Here is a 27425-nt window from a genome sequence, read left to right on the forward strand (position 1 = left end):
TCTTTGGGAAAGGAGCTATTTCTTCTGCAAACATGCTGAGTGTAATTTTGGACATTGTAATAAAGAATAAAATAAAAATAATAAAACTAACTCTTTTTTTGTCTTGTGATAAGGATTCTTGCAAAGTTCAAAATCAGCAGAAGAGAACTCGGCATGAAGAGAGCTCCCTGGGCAGTCAACTGGAAGGAGCATTGGGACCACCAATCCTATGTGCACATATGTCCACCTTCATGAGTGAACCCAGTCCTCTGGGTTTGTTGCCAGCCTGTGAGCTGTGATCTTACCAATCTGATTTTAGAGGCTGCATAAACTATGTCTGCCAGAAGGTGAACTTCGCAATGAGAATGCAGCTCAGCACCGGAGATCCTTGCTGAATGTCACCATTGGCCAAGGGGAAAGGAGGCATTCAGCATTGATGAGATCCCTGAAGAGATATCATCAATGCCAGATGACTCATTCCAGTGGTCTGTGAGTCAGGGGTTGTCTTTGATTATGCGTTTGTACAGAACCTAGCATAATGGGACCCACCCTGGTTGAGGGGCTACCGCCATAGAAATGTGAAATAATCATGACAATAGCATTTGTGGTGTCACAATGGGAAGGATTAGGCACAGGGGTGGAGGGAAATAAATATTTTAACATTTACAAGGGTGGTTGCACTTTTCTTTGCTTATTGTTTCCACATTAGATGTATTCACCACTAAAAGAGTGCAAATTGGCCTACTCTCACGTTGGCTAGGATAATGTTCCTTTAACAAGAGTCAACCAGAGTTTTGGGGTCGCCTTTTCAAAGTTCTGAGGTCACCACTACCTAAGCTTCCCTTTTGTGGTTCATGTCACCTGAGCAACTTGATATATTCATTTCCTTGTAATTTACAGATCGAGATCAATGTATTCTAAATTTAAACACTGTGGATAAGGTATTTGGGTAAGCCCTTTCTTGTAGTGTACTGGCTGTAAGCAAGGCAAGAATTCACCCAAACCACTGAGGCTATCACTCTCCTGTGTAGTGGCTATTAAACGACACCCACTTCCATCTCAGACAAACTTTAAATAAATAACCAGCCTAATTATTGCATACAAACCTCCTCATGGCAAAAGGCCAGCTCAGGGTTTCTGCTACAGAGAATTCAAACAGAAAATAATTCAAGGAAGTCCAATGGCCTGCTGGAGGTCAGACTAGATCAGTGATGCTCAGACCTCAGTGGTTCAGGAGCCAAATTAGTGACCAACATTACCCCAAAAAGCCACAATAGTGGGAATTCATTGTTTTATATACATATATTTCTTACAGCAAAATGACTGACCAAGTATTATTATTTTTATCAACTACAATTGATTAATAACATAGTAAAAGCATCCTGATTGGTTAATAATTTTGGTTAATTATTATATCATGCAGGTTTTTAATATCAGGTGCTACAAAGAGCCTCAGGAGTCACATTAAAGAGCCACCTGTGGCTCACGAGATCACTGGACTAGATGATCACAGTGGTCCTGTCTGACCTTATAATGTAGGAGAGCACCTCTCTCATCTTTCCTCCACGGAACTGTGGGACTGATTTGCCGCTCTCTTATACTGGCGTAAATCGGGCATGATGCCATTGTTAAACTGGTATGAGGTGAGAAACAGGACCTTACACGTGATCCCTCCTTTCCAACAGTACAGGTGAACTTAAGCCCAAATGCACAAGTAGGGAGTGGAAACATGCACAGGCTGGCGTAGCATCTCCACTGCATGCTCCTCCTACTTGTGAGCTCACAGAAGTTCCTCTGCAGGGCTACCACAATGTTGGGGAGCTGCAGCTGGATGGTTAGGAGGGGAGCAGCCACCCCTTGGGACACAGAGCAGACCTCTGTGATAGAGCTGGTCAAAAACGTTCAGTCAGAACAGGCCTTCATTTGGAAAGTACTTGGTGGGTTTGGGGTTTTTTTAAATAACAAACAAAAAGAAAACCCGTAAAAAAATCTGTCTTTTCTTTTAGTTTTTCCACATCCCGCTCAATTCTGGCAACAAGCTACTGAGCTTTGTGTTTCTGGGGCAACCATTACTGTCCCCATACAACCACCACCACCGCAGTGGGGTAGCCAAGTAGCCATTGGGCGGGGAAGCCACCGGCAGAGAATGTCAACAATTCTGCAGGTTTGGTTGAAATTCTCTGGATTTCACAAAGTAGCCACGACCTTTCCTAGATCTAGAAGGCTCCCATCCCCGCATTAAGCAGGGGATGATGCAACAGCCACGCTACATTTAGAAACGCACCATATTTTTCAAGTCTCTCTCTCTCTCTACCCCTCCCGTGCATTTTTCCATGGGAGGGGACAATCATGAAGAGTGATGAAGCTCTTGGTCATGCATGAAAAGAGGAAATGAAAATGACTTATTGGAGGTGCAGCTAGTCCTGACCCAGAACTTTGGTTTCTGAGGCTATAAAGCCCTGAGCTGTATGAAACGCTGAAACTGAAGTAAAGTGAGGAAGACAGAGAAATTTGATCTTATCTCATTCTATCTACACTATCATTAGAAACTGGAAATGCTCATCCTCCACTTGTGGAGGAAAGAATTGATTCAGTCATCTCATTGAGAAAAAACAAATCAGTGTGTTAGAGAAGCCTGAAATACCCTGCGTATTTGGTTTCTGTGGCAATTCCAAGCATGGATGGTTTGCAAGGCCCTGCTGAGCATTTTTATGGGTTAGAAAATGAAAATCATAACCAGCAGGCCCCAAGAACTTATTACTAATAATTATTGGAATTCTGGTAGTGCCTAGAGGCCCCTATCAAAATCTGTGTCCTACTGCGCTAGGCCTGTACAATTATATAGTAAAAAACAACCTCTGCCTTGGAAAGTTTACAATCTAAATAGACAACACAGAAATAGGATGGGAGAAGAACCCACAGAAAGGTGACATGGCTTGCCCAATTTCACACAGCAGGTCAGTGGCTAAGTTAGGACTAGGTCACTCACCACTGCCTTAACTGCTGGACCATTCTGCCTCTTCTTGCAGATCCTGCATGGAGGAATAGTGCTTGGCCATCTGATGGGAGATGAAGGGCATAAATACCAGAAGGAACTAAGACCTAGAATAAATGTTGGCTTTTGCTTAGATGACTTGAAATGTCAGGGGGGCACTTTCAAAAACAGGAGCAGAGGACAGAGCCATACACAAAACTGCCCAGTCCCCATTAATATGGGAAGGAGTTGAGCAGGAGACTAAAGATAGCATATAACCCAAGTTCCAACCAGGGTGGCTAAACAAATGGCCTGCATTCAGAAGCACAGAGCACCCACAACTCTAATAGAAGTTAATGGGAGATGTTGAAGTTTGGCATCTCTGACAATCAGGCCATTCCTTTAGCGGTCTCATTTTAGGTGCCCAGATTTGAAAAGTTGGCCTCAATTAATAAAGTGCAAAGGAGCAATGTTTTGTGAGCAGTGATGTTTTGCGTCATTGCTTATGGTAAAGACAGCAGTGAAATACATGTGTGAACAATGTAACTATTGCATATGAAAGTCTCCATAGAAAGGGTTTAACAGAGGGAGTTTTACCCAAAGGACTCCCATAAGGATTTGCTGCAGCAATCACACCTGGACTGAGGGGACTGCAGAACAGACACACCTACAGTCAGAAAGGAAGTTGTTTCCCAGCTACAGGATGGGACACAGATGTAAAATCCAGGGTTTCCGCAAATGAAATTGTCTTGGTATTTTTGTCATCTCTGCTCAAGGGACAGGACTGTGCATATTTTGTGAATAAAGATAGAACAAGCAATGATACCTTGAGTCTGTGAAACTAATTTCAGCTGACCTACTGCACAGCTCCAAAATCTGCTGTCACTTGGCAAACAGACAACATCATAAAAGAGCTGGCAGGAGTTTTCTCTTGACATGACTAGGCACATAGTCTAGTCATGTTGTGCGATCAATGATAGAGAATAAAAATGTATTTGCAAATAGATGCTCTCTTTTTCATCACAGTTCTGTCCAGATATGTAATTTAAGCATATAAACCAATAGAGTAAGTGACAAGAACTCAGACCCTCAGCTGTGGCTGAAGTATGCACAGCACATGGGGATTTGTGCAAAGCTGGCTTTTTTACTCCTCCAATCCCCAGCCATCTGTGTGCTGGGCTGATCCCCTACCCTAGCTTAGAGCAACCTGAAGGCTGCTCTCAGTTACACCTGCTTCTAATTGGCTTAAGAGGCCTATATAGCAGCCAATAACAGCAGGATTCATAAGATCCAGGGACATAAGGAAAACTTGGCCAAGTCTCCTTTAACCTGGCCAAACCTCCTATGCTCTACAGCACTGGAAGATTCCTCCAGCACTGGGATAATCCTCCCAGGGTTGCCTCCAGGGGTGCTGGAACAAAGGGTGGGGGAGGGTGCAGCAGCACCCGTTGGCTTGAAGTGGTTTCCATCATATACAAGGTTTACAGTTGGTTCAATGGCTCTCAGCACCCCCACTATGCAAATTGTTCCAGCATCCCTGGAACCTACACCAGCTTTAGGATCACAAATTGCCAGAAGTTGAAGTGAAAAGCAGTGGCACCACACACAGGATCAGAGCCAAGATTTCTTACCTGTTTCTGGACTCACATATGATCTGTCTATTGATTATTAAAAACAGGTGCCAGCTCACCATGTAATCATTTAAATCCTACACCAGAGTGTTTTTCAGATATTCAGATGTATAGCCTATGGCGCACATCAAGGAATTGTTATTTTAAGATACTTTGTTACTTCCTTCTTGAATGTCGCTTCAGAGAACCTAAGTCTCCGGTTTTCTGTATTTGCACACTTGGGGCCAATTTCTATCTTGCTTACACATATACAACCCCAGGAAAGTCTGTGGAGCAGCACATGTGTAAATGATCTATTCATCCCTTTGTCATGTAAAGATATTTTAACTTTCAGTCTGAACCCCTTTAAAATCTAAATCCCTTTTGGCTTGTTACTATGCTGCCTGATAATTCTCCAACAGCCAGCATATAAAAAAGGGTATTTAAACTACCGTTTTCTTGGATCCAATCTATCTAAATGCCACTGACCACAACAGCGTCTAAAATTAAACAAACAACCTCTTTTAGAAGTTAGTCCTTAATAAATATGAAATGGAAATCTACTATAAACTTAATAAGAAGGAGATAAGATATTTAATTCTTCTGAAAATATCATAGTGATCAAAAATCCCACGCCAAGCCCAGCTAAAATTGACACAAATGGCATAAAATTGTTTCTGAGAAAGGACAAATCAAAAAAAAAATTTTTTTTAAAAAAAGGTTATTCTTATTAAAAAGGAACCACATATTTATGGTATCTCTAGGGTCTAGAAGGAGACAATGATCTACAGCACCATGACTGAATGCTTTACTTTTTCCTCAAAGCTCTCTGATCAGAATGGTGTTTCCCCACCTCCACTTTGCTGACAAATGCTGATGTAAACAGCATACGTACAAAGCATGGGGGTTTTCACGTGAATCCTGTGTTTTTTCCACAAAGCCTCTTACGCTGTACTTTGCTTAAAATATATATCTTCTCATTTCTGGTTAACCTACATCCCCACAGCTGTTAATGAGCTTTTAACAGTAGACTGAACCACTTCACAAAGTGAGACAAAGCCAATTTTTAAAGAAAGCAAATAGTTTGAGGGATTTGGACATGAAGCTCTTACAAAAGATCACAGACAGTTGTAGCAATGTTGATATATTAGAATGAGATTACAATATTGACAAATTACAATGGACTCCATTTAAAACACGGATCAATCTTTGTCATCAATCTTGCTAGGAGTAAAACATTTGAGATATAATACCACTGAAATCCGACCAGGAAGGAAGTAGACTTCAGAAGCTATAAACAGAATTTAACAGAAGTAGGAAGTAATTCAAATGCTCTCGCATTAGTGACGGGGTAAAAACATTTAATCAGAAAAAATGTTTAGGGTTTTTTTTCCCCACTTTATTTATCCATTGGTTATTTGGAACAATAGCATGTTGTCACATAAGTCAAATACAGTCTTTAAAAATCAATTTACAATGTAATTCACGGTACCATTCTAGATATTCATTGCCCTTTTTCAAAAATAGATGTTTCTGGCTTTTTGATTGTGTTAAATACATTTTCACCTGGAGGCTTTCCTACACTGTAAATAGGGTACTCATAATTAGGTCAGAATTTACGGACAGTCCTACTAGATATCACATGCAACTTCTTATTGGATGCTTTTTTTTTCCCCCCATCCCTTCTTCTTCTTCAACAGCTGCTAACTTTACACTGTACTCCGGAGGGGAGTATAATTAAAAGCTCCATTGAAAGCCAAGCTCAATGTACCTCTGAATTTGGATGATAGAAGATGCAACACAAAGAGCTGGATAGTTTCCTCTTCCTAAAAGGCTTAGTAGATCTCTTGCACAGTTTGCAGACTCTCCTCTTGCTTTGGGTTACTGAGTACAATGGCATAGGCTGTTGCTACTCTACTAGGACAGTTCCTATTGTTTAATTTGATCATCTCCCTTTGGTCCTATCCCAACTCCTCTTCTCTCGCTCAAACACACACACACACACACACACACACCCCAGTACCTCAAGCTTTAGGCCCCAGTTCAGCAAAGCACTAGAATTCGGCACGCACTCACATGCTTTGCTGAGTAGGAATGGACTTAGGCACATGCTCAAACTAAGAGCTTTCGTGCTTAGCTGAATCGAGGCAGTACCATTAACAGCACTACTAGGTTGTTTGCAATGAACCTGTGAAATGCTGGCCAGCATTACCAAGGGGTTGGTAAAATCAGTGTAACTTTGGAAAGTTCTTCTCTCCAGGGCTATAATGGGTAAAACCTGGAACACATTTTGAGAAGCTGCCTCATTCTATACTTGCAATTCCCTGCTTTCCTGGAAGGTACCACATTCCAAAACAACAAGTAGTTCAACACAATTGGCTTTTAGACTTACATGACACTAACCTATCCTAAAATATCTACCAGCAAAAAATACATGTATTTTGTAAATGAATCTACAAACTTTCAGTGTTTCTGTAGCCTTTATTCTAAAACATAGAAGCTTATGAAGCTGTGATCTTTATACTCTTGTTGGAACAATCTGAAACTCCCCTCACATTCCAGAAGGATTCAAACTGATCACTTAACAGTCTGTGCCATTCTTTACTCCTATAAGGCATCATCTGGTTCTCACTGAAGATCAATGGGACTTTCACTATTGATTTCCATGGGAGCGGGGTGAAAGGCCAACATAACTAACTTACAACCTCTTGTGTTTTCCCTAAGGAATTTAGTAATATCATCCTGAAAATAGCATATTCCAAGTCAAACTTGATGAATTGGACAAATAAGCCATAGAAGACATCAAGGTCCAAAATCTGAAGTCAATGGGAGCTCCAGGCATCCAATAGCAGAATGTGGCCTTCAATTATTTTTATTCCCTACGATGTCTACAGTGCAGCAAAGGAAAAAATACATATTTTTCAATGCTTTGCTAAGTGAACTAACACTGAATGTTTTCATATTTCAGACTTCCTTTCTTGTGGTCTGTTCCTGCAATCTTTACATAAACAAACCTCCCACTGACTTAACTGGGCCTCTTGCCTGAGATGGCAATGCAGGATTAGGCCCTTAAGAACTAACCCCACCTCAGAAAAGAACACATCTGATCTACCGAACTGAACTGTTGGGGTCCAGAAATTGATTCTGAGAGATGTGGTGAGACACTCAGCAAGTGAAGCAATGACTATTAGGAAAAGTTAAACCCACATCCAATACGGTATATCAGTTCATTTCTGCAGTCTTGCACACAAAAGTCCCATTGATTTCAACTGAAGCACTGCATGCTTCACTGGACTAAAATATACATAGAAGTGTGCAAATTAAAAAGGGTTGGAGGCTGACTAACGCAGAGATTTGAATGTCTATGAGCTAGAGTATTCCCCTAAGAACATGTAAGTCAGGAAAGAATTTCAAGTAAGGAAGAATATTAAAGCATAATGAACTGATAAACTGGCCTTATGGGAGGGGAGAAAAGGGGGGATATTATATCCCAAAATAGTATGCATCTTTAAGATGTATAAATTAAAGTTCCCTAGAATGTGAGTCTGCTGTCAGACCATATACAATTTTGTTTTAGCTAGAAATTCAAGCAAAATGTATTTCTAACCATGGAGAGGATCTTTCTGGCATGAGAAATATAAATTCACAGATTTTTAAGGCCAGAACAGACCATTATGATCACCTAGTCTGACCTCCTGCATAACACAGACTGTAGAATTTCACTTATATATATACACACACACACACCAATATTGACAGATCTCTCTCTTTCTTTGCCATACAAAGGAGTTCCAAGTTCATTTGCATATGCAAGCAAATAATCAACACCCCAGCATTAAAAGTTGTAAATCTCCTAAAATTATACTTTTTTTTTCTTTTTTACTTTTTAAAACAAAAGTTAGGATAGATATTCCCAGCTCTACTAATACTATGGGCCAAAGCCTGCTCTTCTTTGGACACCTGGCTCCCACTGACTTCTGCACAGGAGGAAGGGAGTTGTAGGTGCACAGCCAAGAGCAGAATTTGACCTTGTGTAAGTCAACAACTCTTTTTGTGAATATTTACCAAACCTATACAAATGTACCTTGGAAATCTATTTCATGTTACATATATGTGCCAGTGAGAATGACCACCAAAAAAGAATCATATATGAAAGAATAATTATCAAAGATTACAGTTATTTTCTCAAAAACCTGTTTTATTCTAGGGTCTAGATTCAAGTCAATGGTCCCACCTGCAACACAGACAGCAAAAACTCCCAAATCTAGAGATTGTTAGAGAGAAGCATCAGTTGCCTGCTGACTCTGCAATGTTAAATGACCACCCTTCACAATGTACTACCCCAAATACACCATCTAGAGAACTCTTCTAAGAGCTGTTATGAGTATCAATCCACTAACAGCAGTAATGACGACAAAATTCACTTTGAAGAGAAATGTCAGGTATTAAAAATATATATCTCATTAGGACTGGATTTTTAAAAAAAATACACACTGAAACTTTCATAGAAGAATATAGGCATAAAAAGTTTACCACGCTTAACAATCTAAATTCTTAACCACTTACATATGTAGCTATTCACAACATAACATTTATGGATGCCTAGGCCACTTGTGTGCCATCTTTCCCACAGTAGCTACAGCTTCATGCTGGGAATACTGCCAATATATTTCCCTGCCCTGAGATTTGTAATCACAAATAAATAGCTCTGCAAATATCATAACATTGTAAACTCTGAATTTAAGTCTTCAGCAAGAAGTCATCCTCAAACCATGGAGAACGTTTAAACAATGTAAACATATCAAACATTTTGTCAGTTTTCACAGTTATCCCCAGCAACCGCAGAATCTATGTGAGATGTATCATCCAAATCTTGAAGCCTCATCATTTCTATTGTACAATACTGTTGTTCTAGTTCATTTTCCAGTCTCTGAGACTTTGTTTTCCTGAATAAATCCAGCTGTGATTTGGATCCCCAAAATGTGAACCAGCTCTGTTCTTCCAATATGCATCATCTTTACAAAGCCTTAAACACACTCCTTCTGAGGAGATTATTCTTGAATGGAGGAATGGCGAATAGATCTGTGGTAATCCTCTGGACTAGTGACATGTTCTGGTAAATCATAGCCTCTCAGAAAATGTCCACTGTTTTGTTGAGCAAAGTAATACAGCTGCCTTGCAAACATTGGCTCAACCTTAACAACAGATAAAAATGTTATTGAAGCGTGATAGCATGTTCCATATCATTCGTATTAGCTATTTACTCAACAATAAAAAGATGATAAAAACAAAGCAAAATAAAACAGTTCCGCATACCAAAATGGAAAGAAAATGCACTCTGTTCTCATTGAGCTCTGCCTTTACTTCGACTCCAGATTTTTAGAGCTAGCTGCAGTTTTTGCAGACAAATACCCATTGCATAAAGCATGCGTTTGCAAATGTAGTCCATCATTCTATCAGCTAGCCCATATGTGCATGTGATGCCTGATTTGTGTGTGCCCATATTTCCATGGCTAAATTAGGCACGGCCAAATGCAGGCCCAGTTTCACATGCTCAACTTTAAAAATCTGTCCCTTATTCTGAGTCCAAGTCGAACGTTTCTAAAATTAAATATTATTGTATGTCCATTCATCCCTAACTGTATCTGTTCAGCATTGCACTGGTCTAATATGGCCAAGCTTTGGGGCAATGTTTGAGAGGCTCTACTCATTTTGCTTGTCTCACTAGCCCCAAGGGTCCCCAGCTTTGCACAGTGCCTTAGTTAAATACTTATCTTTCACTCCTAGGATATAAAAACTTGAGACTTATAAATGGGGAGCAAATATGTTCTGAGAAAAGATCCGAGATCCTCTAAACATTTAGACACATCCCTGCATAGACATCATTTTATGGAGGAAAGGTGTGTGGGTGGCAGGGAGAAGAACATGTCCTCCCTAGCTTTCAGCTGACATCAGCAATGGAAGAAGGGACAGGAGTTTGAGGATGATGCTGACTGCAGCAATTCAGCAATCTCTCTCCACTTCCCCTCATCAGCTGTTGGACTGGTCATCTGGACAAGAAAGAGGCAGCTGCAGGTGTAGCCGCCTGCTGCTAGGGGCTGTTCTGGGCCTCTGCTGGGCAGCCATGCAACTGGGTGCTCTATGGAACCTGCTTAGTTCCCACCCTCCCCATCCTCCACCAGTTCCAAGTGCAGAACAGGGGGACCCAAGGCAGAGGCTGAGCCAATTCCAGAGAAGAGATTGAGCTGCCAGCCAGCATAACGAGGTTCAGGTATGAGGCAGAGCGCTGGAGGAGAGAACAAACTCCTGGAGAGGTGGGGGGGGCAGTGGGCACAGGCTCAGAGGAGATTCTTTGTGGGCAAGGAGGAGAATATGTTTGAGGGGAGGAGGGCTGTGGGGAAAGGGTACTTTGAAGGGGGACCAGAAATGTAGAAAGCAGATGGGAGGAGAGGGAATGGTTGGGAAGTGGGAGGTGTTATGGATGGTGGAGAGAATTTGTACTGTTGGGGGCCTAAGTAAGGAATGAGGAGGCTTGAGGTCCAATGATATCCCTGATCTTTGCTCAAATAATTACTCCATTGTATTCCTGGCCCGATACTCCTCAGCAATCTAAAGATCCAGGACTGATGTCTGGGTTAGGGGGGCATGTGTTAGAGTTAGAGGATCTCTGAACGGGAGAAAAAGCTAACCTGACCATGGGAACATTCATTCAAACAGAGGATGTCTGGGTAGGACAGCAAACTGAACTTGAAAGCTGTAATCCTCCACCCAGGGGAACCACAGGGCAATGCGTTGCAGGCAGATAGTGGTAAGGAAGTCACATAACTAGTAACGGGAAGGTAATTATTTTATTACAAAAATCTATGGCCCATCACCTTAGCATCTGGATGACTTACAAAATTAAACACCAATATTCTCCTACCTCGGAGATAATGGCAATAAACTAAACCCTGCCTCTAGCGTGGGCAGGGAGACCATGGATACATCTCCATTGTGGAGCTCGGTTTTTGGAAAGCGGCTGATCCCAGCCTCCACTATTGCTTACACTGGTGCAGCTGCACTACTGCAGGGAAATGAATATAAAAGTAGGCAGTATAGCCAAGGCCCAGGGTTACGAAGTTTACTGCCAAGAGGTGAAGCAAGAGTAACCCAAGCAGTAAAGCCTGCCTCAGTCTGCTATGGCATTTTGCGATGCAGACACCAGAGGCCGGGGAGACGAAAGGGGAGAGGGTATCTCTGAGAAAGCTTAGATGCTGCAGCACACTTATGTGGCAATTTTAAAAGAATCCAAAATTATGCGCCATGTAATCATATTCTATGCAAGGCCCTGCTTACCAGTGTCACATGGCTGACACTAGCCAAGCTGTTCCATTTAGCTCATAGTCATAATCACTCCTCTAAAGTGCTTTCATCAGTAGATCGCAAAGCGCTTTACAAAGAAGGTCAGTCTTCTTATCCCCATTTTTACATATGGGGAAACTGAGGCACAGGGCAGGACATGACTTGCCAGCGGGCTAATGGCAGAGCAGGGAAGTGAACCCGGGTCTCCCAGCCCAGTGCCCTATCCACTAGGATATACTGCATCCCTCACAGCTTACTGATGAGCGGTAGAGAAGGCTGCCTGGCAGATTCACATACCCTTCATTTTAAACTAAGAAATTAAATAAATCATACTTACGTGGGCTGTAATTAGCTTCCTCTGTCTTTGTGGGTCTGGAAATTCCTCTCCAAAACACAGAGCAACCTGGAATCTAGGCAATGGACGTCCATGGTGGGCAAAAGCTTGCAGTTCTGAAGACAGAAAAGATATGTTCAGAAAATCCTCATCATCAATGGCTGAGTTCCAGAGGTAGTAATGAAGGACCTTGGAGCAGAACAGCAGACTACAGGAGCGATGAAGAGGTTCTATTGGACAACTGGCAAAAGTGATGACAGGGTCTAGCAAAGGAAAAGCGAGTCTGGGAGAAAGGAGAGATACCAGCATAGAAAAATGATCTTGGAGATTTTGCCACAGATCAGGGAGAGAGCAAGGGACAACTAGCTGAAAACTTTGTCGTTCCCCCAAGAGCTAAGAGACTCCAATTATACTATCTGTATTGCATTTTGAGTAATTTCATATAAACAGCAATTGGGATTTCCTTAGATTCATACTTGTGTTTGGCTTAACAACAGAAACTTCTGAAACATTCTTCAGGACTTTTGAACTTTGCCAGTTTACATTTCTCCTATCCACACATACATTTCAGAAGGATCATGCTATGTAAGTCACTTTGCACGGCTTCTTTCAAAAACAATGGTGCTGAGATGTTGCAGGAGGGCCTGTCACCCTTAAGAGTAGAACTGAGATCAATTTAAGTAACAAAAGTGTTTACTCTTTGACTTCAAACTACAGTTCTGTGCCCACTACTTGTGATGACTGAACATCAGAAGATGGATTGTTCATTAGAAAGTAGATGGCGAATCTCAGGACTAGCTTACAATGCAGCTGGTACACCTTTGTAAGGGTTTGATCTTGCTCCCACTTAAGACAATGGCTTCAGTGGGAGCAGGAGCAGGCCCAAACAGAACCATGTTAGTGTCTGCATATTGTCCAATCACCCTCCCCACCTCCCCAGGTCATGAATCCACAGGAATGTAATTAGTTCAGATCACATATTTTCTGGATGGTTTGCCTTTCTCTTCTACTACAGGAGCCAGGGTCCCAGAGATCTCATGTCAGCTCTTTCTAAGGGTATGTCTACATTGCAATCGGAGGTGTGATTACAGCGCAGGTAGACATAGTCTCACTAGCAGAGCTAAAAATAGCAGTCTGAATGAGGCTGCATGGGCTAGTAATGCACATAGGTCGCTGGGGTCCCCAGCATGCTTGTATAGTCCACAGTGGAGCCCCCGCTACCACATCAATGTTGTTATTTTTAGCCATTTTAGCACAGGGAAAGCCAGTGTGGGTCTGACTACCCAAGCTGCAATCACATCTCAGATTGCAGTGTGGACAGACCCTTTGAAAAGGGCCAGGCTCAAATACAGCAACATCTGTGACCTTTCATTGCCCCCCTCATCCTTTTTTCCCCTCTCTGCTGCTGTCACTTGTTGGGTCATGTCTATTTTTATACTGCAAACTCTGTAGAGAAGGCACTTTGGGTGAAATCCTGGCCCCACTGAAGTCAATGGGAGTCTTGCCATTGTCTTCAATAGGGCCAGGATTCCATCCCTTTTATTGCTCTGTAAAGCACCGAGAATTCTTTAGGCACAACATAACATCATCAAAAATGTTAGTTTATAATACAGTACAACAAAAATCTCAAAAGGTTGCAAAGTGCAAATTTGGTTATAGTCATCCTCTGAGTCTAATAAACAATAACAACAACAACAACACCATATAGCTCTTATACAGCACATTTAATCCACAGAGTTCCAAGCACTTTACCAAGGACATCAGTATCATTATCCCCATTTCACAGATGTGGATACTGAGGCACAGAGAGGGGAAGTAACTTGTGCAAGGTCACTCAGCAGGACAGTGGCAGAGTCAGGAATAGAACCCGGGTCTCCTGAATTCCAGTCCACTGCTCTAGTCACTAGGCAATACTTCCTCTCAAATATATACATATTTATATTAGGCAAATTATTCCCTGTATGGGGGAGATGTTTACAAGAGGGCTCCACTTGGGTTAAAATACATTGCTCTTTGACGCAGGGACTGTTTCTTATTCTGTGTAAATGCAGTGCCCAGCACAATGGGGCACTAGTCTCAGTTGAGACCTCTAGTTTCTACTGAATAATAAATTATAATGATTCATGATAAATTAATAATTAATGCCAAGAGAACTGTACTCTATTTGTAACCAAAAAAGTAGGTAATGTTCTCTCTATTTCCAACAAGCCCTAAAACCACTCACAATCTGCTAGGAGCAGAGGGGGAGACTTTCAGTTCTTTGGTATGATCATCCAACACTGCATTCACTTAGGCATCATAAGAGAGGGCAAGGAGGAGTCTGGGTTCAGTGCAACTCCTGATTAATTAGTCCCAGTGTTACTACTGAGGAAAGAACCCCATCCCTACCCCTCTTCTGTCACAGAATTTTACTCAGGCCTTGTCTACACTACAGGGGGAGATCGATCTAAGTTATGCAACTTCAGTTGTCCAATAGAACCCGTTGACTCCCCTTGCGCTTCGTGTTCAGATGGAATACAGGAGTTGACGGGAGAGTGATCTGCGGTAGATATAGCAGGTCTTCACTAGACCCGCTAAAGCAACCACCGATGCATCGCACGTCAATTCCCCAGTAAGTGTAGACAAGCCCTCAGCCTCAGTGATTCTCAAAGTATTGCAGCATAATAGCCCAGGGAAGAGATGGGATAGAGAAGGGAGTTGGCCCACGAAGGGTTTCAGTAGTAAGAATAATCTTCAATATGAAAGAGAGTCAGAGAATCCCAGCTCTTCCAAACGCATGAAAGCATGTACTTGAGGTCCTCTCACTGCTCTGAGCATGTCACTTCCCTATTCAACCAGCTCCACTGACTCCTTCTCATCTCCTGGGTCAAATTCAGACTTCAACTGCCAGGTTTTCACATGCCTCCCCAAATCAGGTCTCATTTCCTTCTATTCTAGCTCCAATTGCCTACTCCTCTCCACCCATGCCAGCCTCCTTAACACCCCTTCATACCCTTTTCCTATTCCAGTCTTTGAGCCTTCTCTAAATTCTCTCCCTCTCCTGGTTTGCTAAAGTCATCACTCAGATCTCTCCATAAGTAACCCAGACATTAGAATCTGTCACCCCTGTACTATATGTCAGAATCACAAAGCCCAGTCTTTCAGTGAGTCCCACATGGACATATCCCTGCACCAAGAAGCAGCCATATCAATTAAAGGCCACAGCCTTGGTTCTGCACCTTCCTTCTGTGAATTCTTTGGGACATGCATCTCTTAGTAGAAGTCCTGAGTGTTTCCATCCCCTAAGGGTCTGATTTTCTGACTGTCCACACCCAAATGCGCACTTAACTTGGGAGCTCACTAACCAAAATTAATATGTAGCTATGGTATGTGCATGGCACAATAGTCACTTAAGAAGTTACCTGGCTAGCTACACCCCAATTTGCACACACTATTGTGATAACTGCACACAAATTAAGCATGCAATTGTACACATGTTTGCACATGCATTTGCACGCACATAGCTTAGAAAACTGTGCTTAAGTTAACCTTGGGGAACAGGCTTCTAAAAAAATACTGCCACATATCCTGTGAATGGTTTGGAAGAGCTAGATTAAATTTAAAGTGGCATCTGAAAAAGGAAAAGGGACTTCCAGGCACATGATTGCAGGCATAACGATACATCTTACAATTAGCATACAATAGAAGTTGTAACCCTATAAATTCAGCTCGAATTCCCCTTTTTAACTGTCAATTTTCATATCCTCTTCAGATGTGTGTTTAAATGCATATGGTGCTTGATAATTCTGCTAGGATGACACATCAAAGCCTGGAAAATGAAGTATTTTCAAGGCAGTGGCTCATTTGGGGTATTTTTTTAAAGCATTGCATTATTTTTCTACAAAACTGTAACTTATACCAATATATAGGTGTGAAAGGCAGTAAGTTGTCCTGCACAGAAGGGAGACCATGCCACTCTAAAACTTAAGAGCTCAACTGTAGCTCTGCCACAAGCCCTAGTAAGGGGCAGCATATAATTGTGCTGCTTGTTTCTCTACTTCCCCTCCCCTGGAGTAAGGGATCTGTGTCCACCCCTTTCCCTGGAGTAGGTTGCTCACCTCTCTGTGTTACCTCAGAAGTGCTGGTCAGCATCTTGGAAATTGGAGCCAAGACTCCATCCACTCTCTTCCCAGAGCAGGAGTATCCCTGTGAGACTGTTTTCCCCTCCATTCTGCTACCCACAATACAAATAACCAGCGCAGGGGGTTGAGGGCATGCCTTCAAACATCTGACTCGCTTTTGCAGGTGTGTTGGGCAAGTTACAGTCTTGCCCTATGCCATTAGTTAATAGGATGATTGTTGAAAGTCAGAGTTTATAAATTCACCCCACAAATATTTTCCCGTGTATTTGTTTAAATACAGACACACGCACACACCAAAACACAGATTTAAAAAAATATCTGTTGGGATTAATACTTGCTGATGTTTAAATACTCTGGGTCAGATTTCAGATACACACCGGCATAAGTCTGGAGTAAATCAACTGAAGACAATGGAGTTACTCAAGATTTACACCATTGGATCCAAAATCAGAATGTGGTCCCATCTACTATCCAATCTTAAGAAGGACTATTTTGTTGGGCTCCTCCCACTCAGTATAAAGTGACACAGGCCTTACCTTGTCCTCAATTGAGCATGAGTGGTTCCCATTACTTTCAATGGGAGCCACATAAGTGTATCAAAAGCAGAACTAACCATAGTAATATACAAATAAAACACTATTCCAAGGCTGTGCTCTTCTAACACCTACATATAGGGCCACATCCAGAGAGCAGCTGAGCACCTGCATCTCCCAACCACTTTGGTGGGAGTAATTTAGTGCAAAGAGCCCTTTAATAGTGCCCATCTGGAACCACAATGACAGTGATTTGTTGACATTTATATAGACAACTTGTAACCTAAATTGAGAATTACCTGCTAAAAATTGCTGAGTATCAAAAAGTTTGCAGGTCTGCTCCCTTTCCAGTTTATTTGGCCTGTCACTGCATATCGCCAGAGGTCCATCCCAGTAGATCCTGCTTTGACAAAGTCTCTTAGCATAAAGCCCATCAGGTGCCATCCAGAGTATTACTCCTCGTTCCAAGTGGCTCAGTAATTTTTCTATGTTTTTCCTCTGGCCATTATCTTCTGGATAGGGGAAGATAACTTGATCCAAGCTGCTGACCTCATAATTTTGGGCATGAGATATTCTACAGCCTTCGGGACTTGAAGTCGTCATCTCTTTCACCAGTATTTCACGGTAATATAGACAGATGTGTAGTCGACAGTCTGTAAGTATATTTCAGAAAAAAATTACTGCCGTTCAATATTGAGAGTATTTTGCATTATATCGCAGTACTATTAAGGCCAATGGGCCAGATCTTGCAAGGTACTATGCACCTATCATTTCTAATACTCAACATCTCTCAGAATTTAGCCCTGATTTAGGGAAAAACATAGATTGAATTGAAATAATGAAATATGGAAGCACAAACTCCAACACCAGCTTCTACCAATACAGGCCCCTGGAGTGGGAACCGAATAGCCTGTGATGCAGACAGCCGAAAACATGCTAGATATTAATGCCTGGCAAGCCGCGTATTTTCATTAGTGGGGGGGAAAGTGTTTGTACTTCACAGGTATAATTGGAATTAAAGCTCAATCTCAGTATGTTCTCCTAGATACATCAGAAAATAGCTATGCTTCTCTCAAGATGTTGTATATAACCCTGTTAAGCAACTACCCACAAGACTTGCAAAAATGCAATCAGTTGCCTAATAGAAGTGGTCTTTGGCTGAAACGCAGACAAAATTATATTTGAAATCTTAGGCATAGTTTTAAAGTGGTCACTCGACACAGGAGAGTGATTGTTAAGGGCTCGATCCTGGTGCAGGGCTGTGCAAATAGACCCATTTGGGACAGCAGCCCGGCTCAGGAAGGGCACTTAGGTGTGTGCTTAACTCTGTCATTTGCCAGTCAAGTCTCTCCCCTTAATGTTGCATTGTCAATTTCTCCATAGAATTTCCATTGTTAGTTTAAAACCCAAACTAGCTCCTACACTTCCACATAAGGAATAAAATAAAAATAAAAAATCCCTTAAGTCTGAACGACTGCAAAGCTGGCTGAACAGATTTCTTTTCAGAGAGTGAAAGTGCCATCACCAAAGTACCGAGAGGTTTTATTTTATCAAGGATAAATAAATGCTGCAAATCCTGATGCAGTCAACAGAGAAGACAGAAAAGTATCCATAGGACAAAATGTTGAACAAAGGAATAGTATTTTTCAGAAAGGATATGGTCCAGGTTTAAAAAAAAAAAAAAAAACTCTAGACCTCTGAATCCAAAAGCAATATGGCTTTGTGGTGAGCTAAAGAAGAATCTGCTTCCCCTGTCAGCAGTTGTCCTATCTGACGACTCACTGAGGAGCAACCAAGAATTTGCTTGAAATTTGCTTGAAAGAGCAAAGTACTTAAGCGTGTGTAACTTTAAGCACATGAATGATCCCATTGATCTTAATCTGAGTTACAGATTTCAGTGAGGACTACTCAAATGCTTAAAGTTCCACATGTGTTTAAAAATCTTGCTGAACTGAGGCCTAAGTGTATATGCACAGAACTCATTTGGAAAGGAAATGTCACTTTCACGCACAAAAGAAGTCCCTATAAATAGTGAGTAAACATTTACTTGGAAAATTATAAGGAGAGCCTCCTGGATGGTTCACCATGAAAGCCTGGTGTTATAGACTTACCTGATAGTGCAAGAGCTTCACCAGACCTTATGCTTGGCTCTATTGGGATCCCAGGAGTCTGTGACTCAGATGGTGCACAAGCATAAAAGGTTCCAGTCACCTGACAACCTGTTTTCACAAAAAAAAGTCAAATGATATCTAGCTATCTAAAACCCAAGAACAAATTTAGAGTTCACAGCTATGCATGTGAGAGTTTCTGAGCTCCAGCTCTATAAAAAAAAACCTTCCCCTTGACCAAAACATTTTATCCACTCAAAATGTTACCTAGATTTTTCTTATTTGCATTTTTTAAATGTTGTTCTTTTACCTAACCATATCAGTGCATCTTATTCTCCCACAGAAATAATCTGCATTTTAACTAAATAATGGTGTTCTTGGAGGCTGATGAAAAATAATCCATTCATTCTCACAGGTCTTAAGGAGTTTTATCAAAGGCAACTCAAATATTTAAAGTCATTATGTCTTTAATTGTGTTAAAGAAAGAATGTAATTGTAGGGAAAAGAGATTCTCCTGCAGTAGAGTATTTAATACTACAGCCAACATTAGTCCTTTCCCAAGCTATCCCTTCCTGTGAGTAAGATAGTATTGAGGCAAACTGAAATGTGATAACACCTGTCCAAAATCCCTTGAAGTCAACAGGAATCTTAGCATTGACTTCAAAGGGCTTTATATCATAAACACGATATTTATGACACAGGTAAGATACACTACTCTTTCCCATAGACAGATTTGACTCTTCTCAAAGCTACTTCACTTTTTAACTTATGCCAAGGGCATATGTGAGTGACTGTTGATAAACAAGACAATCCAGTGAGTAAGCCACTATTGCCTAATTCTCTGATACAAGCTTAATGCAGCACTTAGACCCTGAGACAGGAAAACACTTGAGAATTTGTTTACATCCATCCCTATACAAAAAACACTTAAGCATGTGCTTAATTTTAAGCATATGCTCACATCCCATTGACCCATTAAGCACGGGTTTAAATGCTTTGCTGCATTGGGAATTTACTCATTTTCTTTTAAGCCACAGAGATAGAAGGTTCTCCATTTCTTGTGTCTTCAGAATGCCCATTGACCCCAAGAAACACAGGATTGGGCCCTAAATGTACAATGGGGGGGAATGATGCTTTGGAGGAGTGACTTTTTAAAGAACAGCCGTAATGATAAGCATAAGACTGGGAGTTGAGGGAATGAAATTGAAACCAGGAAAAGCAATATTCTTACTAAAGCATGACATAATGTTCATGGTTACTAACAAAAAAAACAAAGCAAAAATATCAGTGATTTTTTTAATATGTATATGCTAAGATTCTATCAGGTAATCAACAGAAAAAGGGGAAGAGATACATTTTCCAAAGAAAAATTACAGTTATGGTCTTCTTTCTAGTATTAGAAAATGCCATGTTTCTTTTATTCTCTATCTTAGCATTTTCTAGACCAGTCTTTACCATGGTATTTAAGATTTTATGACACTTTTCATTTCAAAATTAGTATTTCTATTCAGCATAAGTTCAACAGATCATAAGGACCAAAACCTACATTCACTACCCCATTGAAGTAACTATTGCATGGGGTGTAAATCAGGGAAGAATTTTATTTTATAAAATTTCAACTAAATAGCTCATTTGTCTAAATGTAGAGTGTTCAGCTGTCAGTAGACAAGTGTAAACAGAAGTTTATTTCATTGCATTTAAACCATGAAAGGACTGCATTTTGTAGTTCTGATACCCTGTGCACTTTAAGTATTCTTTCCTCATCTCATCTTGGTCTAAGGATTTTTCTTTTTGCAAGATTATTCTCATATGGATGTGTGGGGAGCTGTACTTATGGAGCAAATCCCTGCATACTGAAATGAACATATATCCCTTGAGAGTCTGAGCCTGCAGCCATACATGGCACAATGGATGATCATGTGAATAAGACACTAGACTGCAACTCAGGAAATCCGGGCTCAATTTCTAGCTCTTCTATTGACCTCCTATGTCACTATGGAACAAGTCACTTAATCGCTGTGTACCTCAGTTCTCCACATGAGGTAAAGGCTTCCCTACTTTGCATATTTTTCAGGTGCTCGGATTCAGTGTTGCCAACTCTAACGATACTTAGTATGCTATGATTATGTGAGAATCTCAGCTTTCCTTGGGGGGGGGGGTAAGTTTCTAACCTACATGATTGTGGAGAAAAACGTGAAAAATGTGAACCATAGAGACTTAAAAATCAGAAGGCAAATAAAAAAAGTATCTATACATAGGCATTTATAAATCATTTGGGGGGGCTGACTCAATTTTTGAATGCTTGGGGTTGGCAATATGAGTTGCTATGGTGATGACTAAGGCTCCTAGGCACTACAGTAAAACAAATAAAAGAATAAAATAAAATAAAACAACAGTAAGTGTCAATATAGATGATAGTCAGAGGTGCTGATCCCCTGCAGCTATCATTGAAGGATGCTCAGAACTTCTGAAAATCAAGCCATCAATACTTATGCCACTGAAGCCATGAATAACAAATATGAAATCTGTGGTCCTTCTATGGAGGTCACATATTGTCTCTTTAGATTAGCAAGCAATTGACCTCCAAGGAAATGTTCTTACCGTTTTCACAAGCAGGACCTTGCCAATGGTGACTGCGAGCTGCAAAAGGAACACTTGGGCATTGGTAGGGGATGTCAGGGTGTGGCTGCTCTGGGGCAAAATCTCTCCAGTTACGTTCATGAGGTACCATGTAGTTTGACACCTGTTCATTTAATGAGACATTATTTTATTTGGCTGTAATCAGAATTGATGCTACCTTTCACATAATCTCCCATATTAGAAAGTTTCCTTAGTTCTGCATGAGTCCTTTTGTTATTTGTTCTCCCATATCTCTTGTAGATCAAAATATCACACAGACCACCTGGATGATATTTTGCCAAAAGAAGGAGGCTTTCAAATGAGATGCATGTCACCATTAGTGTAAACTATAAACATGACAAAATTATAATAAGCAACTGGAGCACTGTTGCAAAACATTACTGTAGAATATCTATGTTTCATCATATGTTCAATTTCTGGCACCACAAGTACTAGGGCAATACAACCATTTTTACCAAAAATATCTAACAAAACAGAGCTGTAATTCACATTTTAAAAAATCCCAGATGGATCAGCTGCCCTGTGGTTTCACATGATGAAAACATTGCTTACAGATTTCTCAGTTTCTTATAAAAAAGTCTTTTTTCCAAGCAGAACTAAATGGTGCTAGACCAGAATAGAAAGACTTGTAGTATAATACGGTCCTGCAAAAATTAGCTCAATCGGCACCCAACAAACAAGCCAGAAAATAACACATGACTGATACTGTACCTGAGCCTGTAGTGAAGTATAAGGAGAAGTCATTGTGTACGGATGGTTCATCATTATCTGTTGATCCTCTAGGCTGAGTTGTTTTGCTCCTACATACATGATGAGGATAAAAACAAAGTTACTAACCATATCTTAAAGAAACTTGAAAATAATCTACTGCAAAGGAACTTGTACAAGGGACCATCCTTAATAAGCAATCTCCTCTCTTAAGAGACCATCCTACACCATCCCCAAACACACAGGGCTTGATTGTGCTTTATACATACTGGCCTACAGTGGGAGTGATGCAGAGGGACCTTTAGGAGGAATTCTGTCTCCCAGAGCTTCCCAGTGCATGAAGAAAGAGCACCTGCTGCTCACATCCCTTCAAGGGGTGCAGCATATTTCCTTTATGTGCCCATCCAGCTCTGATGGCCAGTGCATAGGAGGGATGACTGATGGCCCTGCCTGCTGTGTGTCCTTTTAGGGGTGTCTTGAGGGTCTGGGGCTTCTAGAAAAATAGGGGCACAAGGGAGTGCCAGGACTGTGACCATACTTGACTGCTATACAGAGGCAAACAGGGCTAGGGAGGATAATGCATTCCTCTAACCTTGCTCACCCCTGAAGTAGTCAGGCACAATCTGGCTCATAACGAGTTCAGGTCTGCTCCACCTTTATTTGAAGTCCACTTCCATTAAGCAAACTTATTTTTGCCTGTCTCTTGAGTGGTTGCTTAAGACAGGCGTCACTTTATTTAAAACTGAAATAGAGGCTGTACACCCAAGATTAAGCCCTCCAGTAATTTACATACTGCATGCCTGTACCTCCAACAAAGGAGTATTTTTTCCAAATGCTAGGACTCAGACTCCCACCATTCTTTTTCAGGCAATGTAAGTCAAAGGGAAATTTATCCAAATATGACGTACTTGAGTATTGCACATTTATTGTATTGATTGCTACCAAGTCTGACACGAGTGACTGTATGGTTATACATGACACGAGTGACTTACATCTCTTCAGTTTTTGCACACTGGAAAATGAGACTTTAAATGTATGTAAAATCTAAGATGGCCTACCTTTTTTAGCTCCTTCTGGCACTATTCTGTACACTTTATATGGATCAGAAATATCCAGCTGGCTTCTCTCAACCAGTTCTTCAAAGTCATTGCTCTTGTTCAAAGCACACCGTAGCCTTGTCTTCCAAGTTGGGGGATCTGGTTTATCAATGCCCTCTCTGAACTTTCCTTTAAAAAGAGCCCAAGCCTGAAAACGTTTCAAATGTTCAAAAAGAAAGAGAAAAAAAATCAAGCTATAGGTATACAATCACAAAAGCTGAAATAGCACTTGAGTGGAGAATTTATTCCCTATTGGTTTACGCTAAAGTATATGGGAGGTGGTTTCTTGGTAAGGTAATAAGAACAGTATTGAAGGCAAGAGAAAATAGTAAGAGAAAGAAGAAAAGTGACAGGGTGGATGCAGAAATAAATGTTCTTTAACCATACAAATGTTTCACATTACAGTTGGAGAAGGAAGGAGGGGGGGAAAGAGTTCCATATGGACTCTGGCAACCCTGTCGTTAAAATAAAACAAAACCAAACCCGAGAGGGCTTGCTGTGGAAAGCAACTAACTGCATTAATTCTGGGAGAAACTGCACAGCCTCGCTCCAGGCAACAGCCAGTAACCAATGCGCTTGAAAAAGACAGACCTACGCCTGCCCTGACCCAGCTCCCGCTGAAGTCAATGGCAAAACTCCCATTGGCTTCAAGGGTGCGGGCTGGGGCCTCGGTGGGTCCTGGCTGAAAGGAGCTCGGAGTTGGAGAGCAGGAACCCCCATTGGCTCAGCTCGGGTTGTTGTTCAGAGCCACGTCCTGCCAAGGGGAGATAACCCACCACCCCCGTCTTCTTGCTAAGGACTCGATCCCTCCTGTCTCCCACCGGCCAGGGGGGTCGGGGCTGCAGGACGGCCAGAGACATGCCCAGAGGGCGGGTGAGTGGCCCTTGGCCGCCCCCTACCTTGAAGAGGGCGGCATCCTCCTCGCGGTTGTAGTCCTGCTTGCCGGCGTGTTTCCAGGGGATGCGGAAGATGCTCTTCTCGTCGTTCTCCCACACCAGGCCCGGGTACTTGCCGCTGTCGATCTGGTCAATCAGCCACTGGCGGAGCTTCCCGTTGCCGCAGCTCACCGAGCTCATCCCGCACTCGCTGCTCTCCAGGTTCATGCCACGCACCCGCTGCTCGCTGCACACGCCCGGGCACCAACTTGCGGAGGGGAAGGGGGGCGGAGGGAGAGGAGGAGAGAGGCGCCCGCTATTAAACCACGCGCCGGAGTTCGCAGACCCGCCAGCTGCAGCCTCAGGCGTGGGCTGGGCCGGGCTGCTTAACTTTGTGCCCGGGCTTGAGCCTGGGAGAGGAAAGAGAGAAAGTTCCTCTCCCCGCTGCACAGCAGCCAGGGGGCCCATCAAGAGCCTCTTCCCGGCGGGGTGAGTCGGGCAGGCCCGGCCATTCAGAGCTACTGCGCCCTCACTGCAGGGATGCGCTCCTGGGCGCAGGGAGAGACAGCGACAGACGCTGTATTTATCTCTACCTGCTCCTCCCGCGCCTGTGTGTGTGTTTATGAAACAGATACTGAGAGTATAGCTGGGCATGTGTTCATGTATACACCTGTGTTCATATGTAAATACTAACCCCCCGGCACTGCTTTGAAAACCTCAACCACAAATAGTCATAAATAGCGCCTATGATCTCTAAGAGTGCGTGTGTGTGTGTATATATATATATATGCACACACACGGTGTATGCATACATATGATGCTAATTCACAAGTCCGCACAAGAAGATATATTTCAAAACCATACATAGAGGACATAATATATTCTACGTGTGTGTATCTATAATATTCACAAGCAATACAAGACTATACCAATCCCTATACCTAAAAGTCGATACAGACTGAGCTATCCCTCATACAAGTAAGCTGCTGTCATTTATCTAAAAGTGTGTAATAATCTGCATAGACACACATGCAAGATGTCTGTGCCCACAGACACGTACTGAACAGATCTAAAATTGGATATAGACTGAAAAGATCCTAAATGAAGGAAATTCACACGAGTTATGAGTGGACAGGGAAAATGTACGTGTGATGCATTTTTACACACAAAGACGCACACACACGCTGTGTAGCTGTAAGTGTGTGTGGCGCTCCCTAGCTTTGCAGTTTCCCTTATGACTTCTACTCAGTGGCCAAGTTTTTGGTATTTGCACCCACCCACTAGTGCACCGCTGCTGCCGAGCCTGGGACTTTTCCATCACTACATTGTTCTCGTGAACATCATTTCCACGCAGCTGGTGGGGGTGGGTCTGACCGACCGACCTCGGGACAGAGAGCGGAAAAGGTCATCCTGATCTCATAGTGCTAGCGACTATTTCAGCCCTCGGAGAGCTCGCTGGGCAGAGCACGGAGCGGTTCCACCTCCACTTCCCCGTTAGAGACCCAGCAGTAAAAGCCTTACAGTAACATTTACGAAAAGAGAGCGAATTGGGTTCCGTCCGGAGCCCGGGGTTAAGGGACAGGGATCATGACGCCCTCTCCGGCTCCCATTGAAGTCAACCAGGGCCTGCAATGCAGGCAGGCTCTTGGCATAGACCGGGACTCCCGGTAGCAGTGAGGACAGGTGTATTCCCGAGCCAGCATTACCGGAGTCTGGAATGGTAGTAGCAAGCCCAACAGCTTCCTATTAGCCCACTGAGCGAGGCCAGGCGCATGTGTTAACCCAGAGCTGCCCAGCTGGCTTGGTTTAGACATTAAATAAAAATCATTTACAAAAGAAAATGACAGGGAAAAAAATTAACTTGATGGAATCCACCGCAAACTTTTATTTTTCCTCCCTTTCCAAAATAATAGTATAGTCAGAAAAATCTGTGTCTTGCAAGACTCGTGGGCTGCTGCTGGAAAGCAGACAAGGAGAATAGGGGCCGAAGATCAAAATGTGTGATCTCCTACCAGGTTCTAGCCAGGGACAGGGTTACAGTAATTTAAGGATTGAAAAGTGTATATACACACGCACACTTCTCTCTCTCTCTCTCGTTATATATATATATATATATATCCCCCCCCCACACACACACACACACACACTTTTCTAGAGAGAGAGAGAGAAAAATGAATATGTATAGTTGCTTAATTACAAGTGCTGCAGTAACCCTTGTTCTCCTAGAATCACAGAAATTAGAGATGGGGAGGGGGAGAGACAGGTCTAGTCTATCCCCACCCCACCGCCAAAGAGAAAATGTAGGATCATTCACTCCAGCCAGGCTACTTTTAGAATGTATCATTTAAAAAACAAGAAATTCTGTAACTTTGTTTTCAATAGCAACACTCCCCCGTTGCATCTGAATTCATTTTATGCAATATTCTCACTAAATGCTCATGGGCAACTGTAATGCTAACTTAATACACCCTCTGTCTGAGGGACAGCTCTTCTAAGTTATGTCCATTTCCAACTTCTGTTATCCCGAACAGGAATCGCTCTGGGGCTAACGGGGTGAGCATATGGGTCGAAGAGTTCTTTCTTGAAAAAGCTAGTGTGTAAAGCAAAATAAGGGAGGGAATTTGCCAGATAATGCTCATTCAATATGCTACCCTTCTAGAACAGGATCAAATCACTACCTGCTTAAATAAACAAAGGCATGCCCATTCCCCCCACCGCCCAATTATTATTTTTTACGATCAGCATTGTGGATGATCGGTCTCTTACCTCTTTCACCCAGCCGCTCAGTGCAGGAGGCAGCCTGTTTTCTCAAATGGTTAAAAAAGATATGAAACAACCAAACTGAGCGAAAGCAGGAACTTATATGACTGACGAACTGTCAGATGGGGGGGGGGGGGGGTTGGGGGCGGAGTCTACAGAGGTTGGACTGAGGGATGCAGAAGAGCGCGGGGGCTGCACTGAAGCGGCGCGGGCCGCTGGGGGTTTACCTAGACACCGTGACACGTGGGGAAAAGTACAGAGCCTAATAGTTTTTATATATTGTGTACATAGACATATAAATAGAACGGGAAATCCCTGATTGATCACCTGCTTTACAGCCAGCTT

The 27425-nt window shown here is 42.2% G+C and overlaps 1 protein-coding gene across 2 annotated transcripts; it reads right to left on the reverse strand.

Annotated features, from left to right (window-relative positions):
- Positions 1-6238: 6238 nt before the first annotated feature.
- Positions 6239-27147, reverse strand: IRF4 (interferon regulatory factor 4). 2 transcript variants are annotated; one of them, XM_034762226.1, is made up of 9 exons: positions 27087-27147; positions 24345-24588; positions 23407-23593; positions 22352-22440; positions 21602-21743; positions 19004-19111; positions 17192-17545; positions 12242-12354; positions 6239-9758 (listed from the first exon to the last, which is right to left on the reverse strand). In XM_034762226.1, the coding sequence occupies exons 2-9, from the start codon at positions 24546-24548 to the stop codon at positions 9615-9617; spliced, it is 1341 nt and encodes a 446-aa protein (XP_034618117.1). In that variant the 5' UTR covers positions 24549-24588; positions 27087-27147; the 3' UTR covers positions 6239-9614. The 2 variants fall into 2 exon arrangements, with proteins under 2 accessions (XP_034618117.1, XP_034618116.1); XM_034762225.1 differs by lacking the exon at positions 27087-27147 and having other exon boundaries at positions 24345-26114.
- Between the last annotated feature and the right edge of the window lie 278 nt (positions 27148-27425).

This window comes from Trachemys scripta, chromosome 2, assembly GCF_013100865.1.
Source record: "Trachemys scripta elegans isolate TJP31775 chromosome 2, CAS_Tse_1.0, whole genome shotgun sequence".
Taxonomy (NCBI): domain Eukaryota; kingdom Metazoa; phylum Chordata; order Testudines; family Emydidae; genus Trachemys; species Trachemys scripta.